The sequence below is a fragment of the Elgaria multicarinata genome, chromosome 4, assembly GCF_023053635.1.
Source record: "Elgaria multicarinata webbii isolate HBS135686 ecotype San Diego chromosome 4, rElgMul1.1.pri, whole genome shotgun sequence".
In the NCBI taxonomy this organism is placed as follows: Eukaryota; Metazoa; Chordata; class Lepidosauria; order Squamata; family Anguidae; genus Elgaria; species Elgaria multicarinata.
Window position 1 is genome coordinate 61,695,832 of NC_086174.1, and position 15,159 is coordinate 61,710,990.

General features: G+C 43.2%; 1 protein-coding gene across 1 annotated transcript; it reads right to left on the bottom strand.

The window, feature by feature from the left end:
- Positions 1–833: 833 nt before the first annotated feature.
- Positions 834–9,557, bottom strand: AGT (angiotensinogen). The gene is made up of 5 exons (XM_063124396.1): positions 9,471–9,557; positions 6,325–7,126; positions 4,321–4,588; positions 3,689–3,833; positions 834–1,177 (listed from the first exon to the last, which is right to left on the bottom strand). Exons 2-5 carry the CDS (start codon positions 7,100–7,102, stop codon positions 986–988), a joined length of 1,383 nt encoding a protein of 460 aa, XP_062980466.1. The 5' UTR covers positions 7,103–7,126; positions 9,471–9,557; the 3' UTR covers positions 834–985.
- Between the last annotated feature and the right edge of the window lie 5,602 nt (positions 9,558–15,159).

The following is a 15,159-nucleotide window of genomic DNA, read 5'->3' on the forward strand; positions in this document are numbered from 1 at the left end:
TTAGTCAAATTTATGGTGAAATCTTATCAATAGCTATTGCCCATTAGAGCTGAATGGAGCATCTATGTTAATCTTTGCTTTATGGAAGCAAAGAAGATGACTATCACTGTAGCACTTTCCCAGTAAACTTCTGGAATCATCTAGATGGTGGCTGGACTGAATGTTATCTGATCGAGCAAGGTCGTTCTCACAGTTTGTGGAGCAGCCAGCAGGCTAAGCAACACTGTTTTCCAATTGCCTTCCCAATTCCTTATGTCACTACCAGGCTTTTGTGGGAGGTTCAAGCACATAACCCCAAGAAGTTATAAAGTAGGACGAATACTGTCTATCAAAAGGTGACTTACGGTATATATAACCACTAGGAAAATTGGTCTGTTCTACTATCTTGCCAAATAGTGAGGACAATCTCATCACTTCCCTTAATTTCTGATCAGGTGCTTCATCGTTTGGCAGGACAATAGTGGCGATTGGCTTGTCAAATAGTTAGATGTACGCTGGCAGTTTACCTCTTGCTAAGTGGTCGTCTGTATCCACCTTTCTTTCTAGTAAGCTTACCAGGGGTGGAATCCAGTTATACGTTGTGCTACTGTAAATTATGTTGCTCTAGTTTAAGTGACCTCCAGCACAACAGCAGTAGTGTTTGGTGGTGTGATTTTTTTTCAAGGAAGCCTGTCACACCAGCTAACACTGTTTGCACTAGAGGTCCTTTATGCTAGTGCAACATAATTTACATTAGCACTACTGTCTGATAGGATACTGCCCCAGTCCTAAGACACTATTAAGTCATTCTATCCCCACAACACCCATTTAATGGAATAAAGGTTCTTTGAAAACGTTATTTGTTGATAATTTTTTAATGAATTTTATATTTGAAAGACATCAGTTTGCATTTCCAAACATCAAATGACAATTCAGAACATAAAAACAGCTAAGTAAGAAAAAGATTTTAAAAAATCTGGGAACCCAGTTTTTCCCCCTGTAAAATTTATGTTCCTTTCCGCGGCTTTGTTACTCTGCCAAAATAAAGCAATGCTTCTAACTCTCTTTCATACACTGCAAACAAGAACGGCTTGTCCAATCTAATTTTGAGTGTTTCCGTAGCTTCATTTTGTTCCGTGGCCGCTTCTGCCTGATCTGTTCCAGTGGGACTAAGCTCAAAAAGTTGTTGATTTATGATCTGCAAGCAGAAATTAAGACAATGAATCTGTTAATCTGAGGCAGCAGGGTATGACAAAGAGATGACAACTGGAAATACCCAAGTAAATGAAAAGGTATGAAAGTGCTAATCAAAAGGATCCAAGAGAAGCAGCCAATCATCTTTATAGAAGGCTCAGTTCGGATGACATGTTTGTCAATGGTGGATTATTTAATCAACGGTTGATTAAATAGTCTACCGTTTACTAATGTGTCATCTATCAGGCAAAAACCACGCCACAATTGGTTATTTCCAAAAAAATAACCAATGGAGATAACCAATGGTTTGCAGAGCTTTTCTGCACAACCGTTGGTTATCAGATCATGTGGCGCGCTCCGTTGATTATTTCCCCTGCTGACAGATTCGTGAGACAAGAGCGGCAGAAACCCTGGCCCTCTAGCCCAGCAGGGCTCCATTGGCAGGGGAAATAATCCCGCGCCAGCAAGTGCTTGGGGAGCCCTGACCATCCCATCCCTGGGTGGGGCAGCGCAATCCTCAGCTCCCCACGCTCTTCCCGGCATTGGCACATGCCATCCCTGAGTGGGGTGCCACCAGTTATGGCACCCCATGTGCTCCCAGTGATGTGCGCATCCTTTGCCACTCGGATGGGCAGAACATTTGCGAAATACAAGTTCAATCACAGTTTTTAAAGCTCAGTTAAAAACTTTTTTTTCTAAAGCTTTTAGAACTTGATTTTGATCTTACTTTTATACTGTTAGTTTTACTCTACCCTGTGCCTGTTTGGTGCATTCTCTTCCCCTTCTTATTGTTTTATTATGATTCTATTGGAATGTAAGCCTATGCGGCAGGGTTTTGCTATTTTATTGTTTTACTCTGTACAGCACCATTGTACACTGATGGTGCTATATAAATAAATAAATAAATAATAGATGCGGTGTGCCCGTTGCTGAGAGACAGCCGCAATGGCGAATCAATCCCACCTCCTGTCTAGAGGAGAGAGGGCTCCGCTGGAGCTTCTTTCTCTGGTGATGGGCACTGCGGAAGATGCTCTGTGGTCATTACTCAGCAATGGGTGCGCCGCATGGGAGGCAACATGCCCGCTGTTTGTTGCTGGGCCCAACACAGGGAGAGGCGATGGGGATGTCACTCGCTGACGTGTCCTTCACCGGAGGCTGGATCGCGCACCCTGATACATAAGGAGACTGTTTCGAAGCCTCTTACTTCTGCAGTGGCAGTCCATTGAGAAACACGTACCATCTCCACTGCAGAAGCAAGGGGCTTTGGAGTGGTCTCCTCGTGTGTCAGGGCACGTGATCCAGCCTCCTGAGAAGGATGTGTCAGCGTCAAGTGACGTCATCCCTCACAGAGGATCACATGGCTCAGCGCTGACGTGTCCTTCCTCTAGCAACGCCGTCCCCTTCCCTTTTGCCATGGCCCTGAATGGGAAGGACGCGTCGACGCAGAGAGAGCTTATCCGATGAGAGGGCATCATTTGTCTTGGTGGCGCCTCTTCTGCCCCCATCTAGTTTCGAGGCAGAGACTGGGAAAATCTGCCGATCGCAGGTCTCCCTACTCTCTGCCTCAAAACTAGATGGGGATGGAAGAGGCACTGCCAAGACAAATGATACCCTCTCGGCGTAGAAGCTCTCTCTAACACGTCCACCCTCCTCTCCATAACATCAGGGACGGGTGGCTACAAAAATGCCACCCACTGCCCCATTGCTATGGAAATGCTGGCGACGGAGGGGTGTGCAAGGATCTGAGCTGCTGTTGAGACGAGCAGCATGGATTCTTCCACATCGCGCCCCATCCCCATTCACGACAACAGAAAGGCAATCCTTTGCTGAGGCAGGAGGAACACAGGGGAATCAGATGCTCAAGCATCTGCCTGCCTCAGCAAAGGATTGCTCTTCTGTTCTTGTGAATGGGGACGGGACGCGGAAGAATCCGTGCTGCTCGTCACAGCAGCAGCTCTGATCCTTGTGCACCCCACCCACCCCGATATCGATGGATGGGTTTCTCCCGCAGTTGGACAGTTCACGTCCAGCCATGGAAGGCATCTTTTGCTCCCCTGCCCCACGATCCATTTGGGCATTGGCTTGAGGGGATGGAAGGGGCTCCTATTCCCTCAAGCCTATCTCCAGAAGAATCAGGGAGTGGGTGGCAAAAATAGCCCCCAAAATAGCCATCCAATTTTTCAGTATCCCTTCTCAACACTACAGCCTCCTGAGGCTGCTTTTCATTTTTTAAAAATCATCCTTTGAAAAGGGAAGATTCTTTCCAGGATATCCATGGTAATGTTTTCCTCTTCCATCCACCTTCTCCAACTTGGTGCACTCCAGAAGTTTTGGACTGCAATGCCCAGCATTCCTGACCATTGGCCATGTTGGCTGAGACTGATGGGAATTGTATTCTAAAACATCTGGAGGGCTGATTTAATCTGTTTTTTCTTCTGATGTTCACACCAAGTTTGTGTAGGTGTGTATAAAATATGGAAATAATTTGTGCTTTTGTGCAGAAGATAGACGGTACCTTTCCAACAGTTACATTAGTGTTGCTTAGTGCTCTGAAGGTGGCTGTCTTTCCAAGCAGGTCAGCCATGTTCTGTTTCACAAGTAGCTCCTGAAGATTATAAACACTTTGGAAAGACACCTTTGGCAAAGTCAAGTGGATTTGTCTGCAGAAGATACAAGAAAGGAGAAATGGAAAAATTATGAACTGTTACACACTGACATGTGCACCAGGGGGGGATCTACACTACTGCTTTAAAGCGCTTTAAAATGCTTTATAACAGTTTTGACAACTGTTGGGGCCCAGGACACACTGCATACACAGTTTTCAAAACGTTTTCAAAGTGCTTTAAAGCGCTTTAAAAGCAGTAGTGTAGATCCCCCCCAGACTGCTACTGGACCCACTCTTATGTTCTATAGGAGACTCAGTGTGGTGCAGTGGTTAGAGTGTTGGATTGGGACTTGGGAGATAGGAGCTCTATTCCCCACATGGCCATGAAGCTCATTGGGTGACTTTGGGCCACTCTGACTCTTAGCCTAATCTACCTCACAGGGTTGTTGTGAGGATAAAATGGATCATGTAAGCTGCCTTGGATTCTTTGCAATAGGAAAAAAGGTGGATTATAAATGTAATGCTAGATAAATAAAATGTACCTTGGTGACAGGTTTTCCAGCCATTTCCTAGAAGGTGTCATGGAATATTGATCTTCAACAATGGCCAGCTGACTGCTGTTGGTCGGCAGCAAAAGCAGCAGAAATACACACTGGCTGACAGGGACTTTGATGACGGAAAGGTTTGGGTTGCCATCACATTTGTACTCAAAGGTTCCAGTTACTGTCATCATAGGTACGGAAATCTTTGTGTCTGAATCGAGCCAGAACTCCTGAGGCTCCTTCAGCAGAGTAGCTCCGTTTACAAGGGCTGAAAACAAAATAGAGAAGTGGTTAGTGAAACGGGGTCAATTGTGTCCATTTGGTCGGCACATGGAGCACCCCCCCCTAGAGGGTGAATGCAGTATTTAATTAAACCACGTCCGTGCCGCTTTTCTTTGACAAGAGTTCAAGGTGGCTAACAGCAGCACAATTTCAAAACAGCAATATTTAATTAAAAAATACAAACAAAATGAACAACAGCCGAATAAGAGCAGCTGTTAAATTGACAACCTCCAGCAGAATTAAAACACATTTTGGGGGGAAAGTGTTTGGCCATTAGGAGGTGGGGAAGTAAATTCTTAATTCCATGAAGTGATTCTAGTTGAAATTGCTAACAGCTAGAGCAATTAATCAAAAAGCTGGTCTTAGGCTAAATACTACTTCAATGAATTGTGATTTTTGTTTTGGACTTAAACTTAAGGAACCCTGAGAAGTGCAAAAACTTGCATTGTTTCCCCAACAGTAGAAAGTCTGACGCTCAACTTCTCTTCTGTTCTGTTCAGAGCTGGGTAAAAAGGGAAAACGTGGCCCTCCAAACCTCCTAGTAACTTTTAATTGTTCAGGTGTTTATTATTCTATTCATTGTTTTAGTCTATTTTTAACATGTTTTATCGTCTGAGCCACATATAAATATGGGCAGCATATTAATATCATAACAACAGAGAATATGTGTCTGTCCGTTTATTCGTCAGCGCCATAGCGCAAAGACCATGAAACCTAGATACTGAAACCTGGTGTGTATACCAAAGGGACCCTAAGAGTGGGCACCTTGGGGTCATTTTGTTTTTAAAATGCATTTATTTTATGGCTTGGTTGATTGAATTCAGGTGGCTTACAACATGATTAAAAACATACAAAATATAAAACAGCTTAAAAATAATTAAACTTGTTAAGAAAATTAAAACATCAGCAGAACCATAACCCAAACTACTGATGTGAAACAAGTTCATCATAAGCTTTCTAATGCCTGGGAGTAGAGGAAAGTCTTGACCTGGCATTTGATCTGCTGGTGCCAGACAGTCCTCCCTGGAGAGAGCATTTCACAATTAGGGTGGGGGGCACCACCTAGAAGGCCCTCTCTTTGGTTGCTATGCTCCAAACCTCCTTCAGAAGAGGCTGAGGAAGGCTTCAAATATTGATTGTAATGTACAGATAGGTTCATACCGGGAGAGGTGCTCAGTATTGTGGCCTGAGTCATATAAGGTTCATATATGGGAGTGGAAAGGGGCATGGCCATGTGGGCAACCCTGGAGGGCCAGATTTGGCCCATGGACCTAAGGCTTCACACTGTAGTTCTAATATTGCTTTTCTTACAAGGCTATCTTAATAAAAAGAGATTACACCTTCCTTTTTGGTGAAAGTAAAATGATTTATTTAATTAATTTCATTTTTATACCACCCAATAGCTGAAGCTCTCTGGGCGGGTCACACAGTTTCTTGCATTAAAATATGCAGGTACATCTTACAGTCTCAAAGAAGAGTTTGTGTGTGTTTGTGTGTGTGTGTGTTCACACTGGAACAAGAGCAAGCATGTGCTCCCAGCAATGGAGGAAAGGGGGAGGAGCAAGAAGGAGGAAACAGGAAAGCACTGAAGGCAATAGAGTTCCTAAGACTAGCTAAGCCTTCAACTAGCTAACTGCCAAACTGCTGCCTTGGAGACGAGGTGGCAATATTCCTAAAAACCAACATGTGGGGATTCTCTCCTCCTTTACCCCCACCATTTACCTTTGAGCTGAGTGTAGGTTGCAAGCAGCAGGCTGGTTTCTGGATCAATATTTTCCTGCAAATCCTTGCCTTTGTGGGTGCTTTTGTCTTCAACAAAGGCGCTGATTTGTTCTGCTGCCTTTGTCGGGTTTGTAAAGTTGACAGCTCGTATGTAGAAACTAACATCAGGAGTGGCCAATTCGCGGGCAATGGACTCTGACAAGTGGATGCCAGGGGCCAAGAAAAAGCAGGAAAGCTTGGATAAGAACAGACCATCCTCTTCCTTTGGGTGGAATGGACAGTGGACGAGGCTCCTGAGGGCAGAGAAGACTTTGTGTCCATCGACTTTGGAGGTACAGTTTGGGTCAATAGATGGGGAGTCGAATCCTAAGAGAATCTGCAAATCAGTCGCTGTGCGTCCAGAGGTCCCTAAGTAGAGGGAGAGGAGGGACTCATAGATGAATGTGGGGGACAGAAGCATATTCTCTCCCTTGTGTATTTCCCTCAGCTTTTGGTAGAAGCGTGCACCAACAATGTAGATCTGATCTACCAAGTAGGTCACTCCAGGATGGTTTTCCCTCTCTTCGCTCTTGTTCCATGGACCCTGCTCATGCATTGAAGCGAAGGGCCACTCAATCGAGATGGGGCCAAAAGTCTTCACCTGCTGTTCTCTGTATTCCACTGCTTTGCAGCTGTTGTTGTTAATGGCAGTCAGAAAAAATGGGTGGACATACACCCGGTCACAGCCTACAGCAGTAAGGCACATGAGGGCGCACAGAAGAGTCACTCCTGGATTCATCTTTAACTGGAGCTTCAGCAACGACTGTTTAAGAAAGAAAAGAAAGAGACACTTTATGAGTTTCCGGAGTGCTTCAACAAAATGGCTACCCAAGCCACACAATCAGTTAATGTGAAGTGCTTTGATGGAATCTGTTAGTTCGTATGGGAGACCTTCTAGTCCAGGTGTCCCCAGTATTTTTGGACTGGTGGACACATTTGGGAATTTGAGAAACTTCTGTGGGTACCACCACAAAATGAGTCCCACGGAGGATGTGGGTAGTCACATAATGACTGCCATGGGGGCTTGGCTAGTCAAAAGTGAACTAAAGAGAGATAGGAAAGAGATCCTTTCCAGAATCCCCCTGGTAATATTTTGCACCTGGATCAGCCTTTCCCCAACTTGGTGCCCTCCAGATGTTTTGAGCTACAATGACCAGCATTCCTGATCATGCTGGTTGGGGCTGATTGGAGTTGAAGTCCAAAATATCTGGAGAGCACTAAGAGCAAGAAGGCTGTTTTGCATCATCCGATGCTAAAAAAATCAAAAAATCAAGTTCAGGCCAGATGAGACCAGCTGAAACTTGAATAGGGCTTTATTGGAGACCCTACAACCTCAGCACACAACCTTTATCCAGCTGCCATGAGCTTGCAACATTTTCAGTTACACATTAGCCATCTTCACACATGACGCAGCATCACGCATGGAAAGGAGCTGTGGGAGTGTGCCTTCGGCCTCTCTCCCAGCATCTACATATTAGGCATGGATGCCTGCAGAGGAAAGGCAATGCATGATGGCCTTTCCAAGCATTCTGGAATCCCGGTCATGCAGGGTTCAAGAATGTCAAATACACATAGCATAGGGTGACCATATGGCAAGGAGGACAGGTCTCCTGTATCTTTAACAGTTGTATTGAAAAGGGAATTTCAGCAGGTTTCATTTGTATGCATGCAGCAACCTAGTGAAAGTCCCTCTTCATCATAACAGTTAAAGCTGCTGGAGCCCTGCCCTCTTTTGTATCTGGTCATGCTTGGCAGGGCTCCTGCAGCTTTAACTGTTGTGAGGAAGAGGGAATTTCACCAGGTGCTGCATGCATACAAATGGCACCTGCTGAAATTCCCTTTTCTATACAACTGTTAAAGATACAGGAGACCTGTCCTCCTTGCCATATGGTCACCCTAGCATAGCACCATCAAAACTCTTCATCAGGCTTGACATTAAATAGGAGGGAGAGGTAGGTTTCGTGCAAACTAAAATCTTTATGTACCTTAGTCTAACATCCTGTAATCCTGTACACACTTATTTAGAAGAGAGAGAGTCCTCTTCAATTCAGTAGGGCTTACTTTTGAGTAGACAAGTATAGAATGGCAGTGTAAATCTCTGTGTAAAAGTTTCTCTGTTCTCTTTCAAAGCTTTTCCAAACTGAAAGCAGCATCCTTTTTTTTCTCTAACCAACCCTCTGTTGCCCCCCACCCCCACCCCAATAATTCCTTTTGTTTCGGTGATGAAACATTTTGATGAATTCGAAAGCTTGCTCACTTTGTGATATATATATATTTTAGTCGGTCCTCATAAGGACATTATTTATTTGAAATTCTTTTTGGAAACACTTTATTGTGTTTCTTTATTTTATTGTGATATACGCAATAAAAACAAGCATTACGGTAAAAACAATACAAAACGATAAAATTCAGTAAAAACAGTGCTTATAGATATAACGAGCAACCCAAATATTTTTAAAAGGCCAGCAAAACAGGTCAGTTTTGGCGTGATCCCGGTTTTCATCCCTGTAAATGGTACATTACATATTCTTTTCCGTTTTTACTAGCTATCTTTGCATTTATTTGCAATCCATGCAACTCCAAGTCATTAAGATAAAAAAGAGGAGTCAAGAGGGCTGACCTTGACCTCCGAAAAATGTGGACTGAATGCTGCAAATTAATACATCACTCAAGGCAAACGTGTTTCTCCCCTTCCTGTGAAAAAATAACAAAATCCTGTTAACTAGGACATAAAATAAAGTGTGCACACTCATAAGTCCTTATAGTATTTTTCATGGAGGACAGCTTTGGGAAAACAAACTGTAACAACAAGAAATGTGAGGAAAATATAGCAAATTACTTCCTTTTAACAGGGTGATAATCAGTGGAAGCTGATGGCTCTGATGTCAGTGGGGCAATGAATCCACTCCGGGCTTCAGACAGAACTCTAAAGGAGCTATCCAAGGTGCTTCCTCACCTCAGATAGCTCCTTTAGAGTTCTGACTGAAGCCCGGAGCAGCTTCATTGCCCCACTGACATCAGAGCCACCAGCCTCCACTGGTGAAACTATCGTCATCATCTGTATCATTTTCCGCCAACAATTGTAAGTGTAGAAAACAAACACACACCTATCTCAGGCTCGATCTCGTGGGAAGAGGACCTCCCGCTGTTTTGCACCCTCAGGATCTGATTCCGAGTGAGAATTTGGGTTCGTATTTTATTCTCTGGATTGCCTAACTTTAGTTACACATTAGCTGTCCCCGTTGCTCTCTGAGTTGAGTGCACAGTGTTCTGGGAGATGTGCTTTTCCATGTATTTGCCATCATTGCGCTTTCCTTTCCCTGTGAGAAGAACAAATACTGGCCCGGGAGACCATTTCATCAGGGCTTTGTTTGCTATCTCTCCAGAGTCCTTGTTCCTCGTATGTTCTCGCTCTTCTAAAATGGAAGCTGTCTAGATGAGGACCTCTTCCAGCAGTGCAAACAATGGGTCTGCGCCTGATAGCGGGAAGTTATGCAAATAGTCTCCAGGATACCTTTTGTATATTGAAAACAAAACATGAGATTGAGGATATTCAGAGGCTCAGACCTTAAAAATTAGTCTTAGGATCAGAAGACTTTGGCAGTGGAGCCTGGTGGCTGTGATATCAGTGGGGTAGTGAATCCGCTCCGGGTTTCAGTCAGAACCAGTCAGAACTCTGAAGGTGTGGATCTTGGCTAGCTCCTTTAGAGTTCCAACTGATTCTGACTGAAACCTGGAGCGGATTTACCGCCCCACTGACATTGGCGCCACCAGCCTCCACTGGACTTTGGGTGGTATCCAACTCTGCCCACATACCTGTGGGATCCACTGCTAGTGCGGTTAAAAAAGCAACTAAAAGCAATCAAAATGGGGAGCGCAAAGTTTAAAAAGCAACCAGAAGCAAGCAGATACACTAATTTCTGGAATGGGGCAGGTCAGTCGAGCTTGACGAACAAAGCTCCACTGACCTATCCTGATCCCGAAATAAGCTTTTTGAACCGGTAGCTTACTGTTGCACCTGTGCTAGACCCCACTGGTACAATGGAACAAGTGGGAGCGCAGTAGCAGTACTGGGCAATGCCCTTTCTGTTGTTTAAACTGGTGCACAGTGTTTTGCTTTCCCCACTTTCTTCAAGTTCCCTTGGATTCGAGTGGCCACGTATACATTGCCAGAAAGGAGAAACTGCATCACTAAAAAAGAGGACTAAAGAGAACACAGATTTGCGGAAATGTTGCATATTTTAAATCATAAGTACAGCTGCACATTTAGAAATAATGACTGTAATTTAACTAGAAATACAATCCATCTCACATACAGGGAAGACTATGGGCATAACTCAGTGAAGGAGCACCTGTTTTGCACGCAGAAGGTTCGAGGTTCAGTCTCGGTCATCTCCAGTTTTTGCTTTTGTTTTGTTTTTAATTCCAATAGAGCTTCCTGAAACCAAGAAAGAAGTAATACCATCCATACAGTAGCAGGCTAGATTGACCAATGCTCTGATTCAGAAGGCCAGTGTGGTAAGGACAGCCAGTGGCCCCATTCAGACAACATGCTAAACTGTGCTGCTTAGCAGTATGGTTTAGTGTGTTGTCTGAATGGGGCCAGTGAAAAGTAGCAATTACTGTGATGAACCAGAACCCCAGAGATCCTGGTTCAAGTTCCCACTCAGCCATGAAGCTAGTTGGATGATATTAGGCCAATCGCTGCCTCTCAGCCTAACTGGCCTCATAGGGTTGTCCTGAGAATAAAATGGTGGGGGTGCGTGGGTGGGATGACGCACAGAGGATGCTCCCAGGAGGAAACCTGGGACATAGGTGACTTTCAGTTGAATTAGGTAACATTTATTCACTGTTGGGACCTACAAAACAGAGAGGTGGAAAGACATTTCAAGAATTTACATGAGCACTCCTCAATTTGTATGGTTCAGCGTAGGAGTACTTTACAAAGTTATTGTGGTTGGTTGTTTTTTGGTGGAAGTGGATAAGTGGAGGAATTTATTTATGTATTACATTTTATAACACTCAATAGCTGAAGCTGATGTTCATTACATAAACATTAAATAAAAATTAAATAATTGTCAATAATTAGATATGAACAATGTATTTCTTTTTATCTATTTAATAATAATAATACTTAAAAGTTCACAAAATGGTACTGGCATTTGCGAGGGGGGGAGTGATGTCACTCATCTCCTGTGATGTCACAGGCATTATTCAACAGGTGGTTATGACACTGGCACGAGTATGTTTCACAACCCTCCCAGCACTTATAACTATAATTGATGCACAAGCTTGGGGACAAACATTGCAGTTTTCAGTGAAAAAACCCAGTTGTCTGGGACAAGGTGATTTCTTCATGTCAGGAGTGCTGCCTTGAACAAAGGCATCTAGGGAGCTGTGTCAGTCACCATCCCTGAAAATGCCACTGGGGCCACTATGTTGAACTGCATAGGGGGAAAGGTCTGGCTCTCAAAAGTACTTAAATAAAAATAAACAACATGGGACTGTGCTTTATGTTTGTTTTTCCACAAAGGGTTTTCAGGACACAAGCCAAAATAAGTGTACAAATACCCTTTCAAATGACAATGTTCAAAGTCCAGAAGGTGAGCCATGTCAGTCTGTTGCAGGAAGAAGGAAAAAAACCCAGCACCTTAAAGGCCAACAGGTTTACTAGGGCATAAGGTTACACAGAGTAGAGCACCTGGAATGCTAAAACAAAATAATGGACCTTTGACCTGATCCAGCAATAGGGCTCTTTTTTCTTAAATAAATATGACCTTGTGTATAGAGAGCTTGTGAAGGTATATTCCACCAGGGCACTGGGAGATCTGCACATGTTGAAAGCCTATTTGGTAAATTAGATAATGATCTAATTTACCAAAGAATGGATTTGTCTGAACAAAGGATCCCATTGCTCCAGCCATGGACAGCTGGAGCACATTGGGCCTGGTGGGGCGGAAGGTGGGTACTTAATATTCTACTTGAGACTGTCAGAGGAAGGCAGGAGAAGATCATGCATGATAGTAGACAACTGTGTGCCACGCATTGAAGCAAATGTACCTGATTGTGGGCAGATTTCTCTGCCACAAGTGGGTGGACGAGAGGCAGAGGGTTACTGGCCCATTTGCCCCAAATACAGAGACGCCCTTGGCTCCAGCTCTGTATTGCATTTGATTTCATGAGTTGTCAGAATGCAGATCCAGGCCAATACTGACTTCTCACAGCTCCCTACACAACTTTCATCTTTTAAGGGTCCAGTCCTACTCATGTTTAGGCAGAAAAAAAAGATCCTACAGCTCCCAATATGCCCCGGCCAACTATGCATGGCTGGCTGGGTAATGCTGGGAGTTGTAGGACTTCTTTCTGTCTAAATTTGCATAATGTTACACCCTACATCTTTAATCATCTCACAACTAAAGGCAGACTAGACAAAGTGAAAAGATAGGCTGCTGATATTTAACATCAGTCTTCCAAATAAGCACCCAAAGTCCTACAACACCGTGCTGGCTGGGGGGATGCTGGGTGTTGTAGGAAACATGGATAGGATTGCACCCTAAAAGTTATTTTGCCACAAACCCTTTTACTAGACTTCTTGCCTACAGATAACTATGCTAGTTCATTCAGGGGCATGTTGATGGTCTGGGGGAGAAGGGAACTATCTCTTAACAGAATTTATAGAATCTTTACTGTCACCTTGAGATATTTCTTCCTCACCAAAGGCTAATGGCTGAGTGGCTGCTTCAGAGCACAGTATAAGTTCTACTTGTTGGTAAAACCTTTCCAGATAAAATCTAAGTCGCAACAAAGCAAATCGCTATAGGATGCAACGTAACTTTCTGAAGGTTGCTCCCTGATGGACAGTTCCTAATGCTAACCATCAAAAGACATTATGCAAGGACTCCATATTTTTCCTCCTTAACAAAGTGATCCAAAACTTTGCGCTTTTGCTGCTGCAAGTGTGTGTGTGTGTGTGTGTGTGTGTGTGTGTGTGTGTGTGTGTGTGTGTGTGTGTGATCTTGATGCCACAGGGAAAGCACAGGATTTCTGGTGCCAGTCACATCCTTTGTCCTCTGCCTGGGCAGATGGCGACTAATCAGGGGTCATCATCCTCCCAGCCACGCCTCTGCTGCTACTTAGGGACTGTCTTGATATTGTCTTGTGTGTCCTCGCCTCACTCCGGAGAAAAAGTTGGGTTAGGTCCCTGACTTTCCCCCTCGAGCTTCGGTGGAAAGCCCCGAGGTGGGTGCACAATTGCTGTTGCATCATATAATCAAAGCCGGGCCACCGCACATCCATCCCCAGGGCTTTCCAAGCATTTGGACAGCCCCCTGCATTTAAAGACACCCCTTCCCATATACATGGCCACAAATTAATACTCACACATGCATACAGGCTGACATAAAACAAATTCATGGATGGAAAAAAGGGTGAAGTGTTTTTTGTTCTGATGTGTGGAGCCATAATGGATCTCATTCCCTCTTCTTAGATGAGTCTGCCCCCTTGTGAACAAGAACAGTAAATAATATTGCAGATGATTTTTGCATGTCTCATGAAGTTGGCAACTGTGGCTGCCGCACTGCCATTCAGAAGAAGTCTCTTGTAAGCATCTTTAAATATTTATTATAAGACTTCATATGGGTGTGAAAATATTACTCTTCCAGATGTGTGTGAGATGCAGCATATTGTATCTTACTGCTAATCTGAATTCAAAAGTTTAAACTAGTGTGTAGCTTTAAAATACCTACAAGGATTTTTTATTTATTTTTACCAGAACCAATTTACTGTAACATATAAGTGCTGCAAAGAAACTGAAAAGGTTCTCTGGAGGTAAAATAATATTTTTACAACATGTTCATAACTTAATAATTGTAATTAGTAGTAGTAATAGCAATGTTAACATTTCTTATGCATATATCCTACAGAAGCTAGTCCAATATATTTTAGATATTAGGGGTAAGGGGGGTTAATTGCTTTCATTTTTGATGCAGTAATAACATGCATATATTTATAATTTAGGTAATTTAAATTTCCATATAGTCTTTAGTGTACTTATGGGGGAAATGGCTCTGAACTGGATGTAAGAAGTTGATCATAGAATAATTTTGTTTAAGAAATGAAAGCTTTGCATGTAAAAGGATACTTACAGCCACAAAACAATGCAGAAAAATCTGTTTTAAGATGTTGAAATCTTGAATTCCGATTTGATTAAAGATACAGGTTTGTGGTTACTGAATGTAATCTTTAAATGAACTTAAGATGTGAGCCAAATATAATGGATGGAGAAGTCGATCTCACTCTAAACATTCTGAAAGCACACCCTCTGTTCACCTCAGTATAGTTAACTCAGTGGATGCACTATTCATTCTAACATCAATGTGGAAGTGTTGCTACTCAAGCATGCAAGAAAAGTAGAGGGATGGGAATATGAGGGAAGCTATAAAGAAGCACCTTTGAGCAATATAACTCAGAGAAAGTACCATTTTGCTACCCCTAACTTCTGTGTCTCTATGTCATAAAAACATATGAGGCAGGTGTGGCATTTTAACTTTTCACTTCATGTATGAAAAGACCTAGTGCTGGTTTAACTATTATGCATAACATTTCATAGGATGGTGATATTCAGAGACATGAACACCAGCACGGTTTTCATTCTTTAGTATAAGAAGTTAAATTATTGTTGTTGTTGTTGTTACAGAGCAGTGACGTTCACTACTTTTCAAGTAGCAGGAGCCGCTTTGACTTTAGTGAAGGAAAGAAAACAGCTTTACTCACAAGTGCTCTTGTATATATAAATGC

Bases quoted from the DNA above. Each gene is read 5' to 3' on its own strand.
- AGT (XM_063124396.1), bottom strand. From the start codon at position 7,102: ATGAATCCAGGAGTGACTCTTCTGTGCGCCCTCATGTGCCTTACTGCT. The intron at 4,589-6,324 runs GTAAATGGTGGG...TTTTGTTTTCAG, and splicing joins AACCTACACTCAGCTCAAAG to CCCTTGTAAACGGAGCTACT. The intron at 1,178-3,688 runs GTACCGTCTATC...TTCTGCTTGCAG, and splicing joins CTAATGTAACTGTTGGAAAG to ATCATAAATCAACAACTTTT.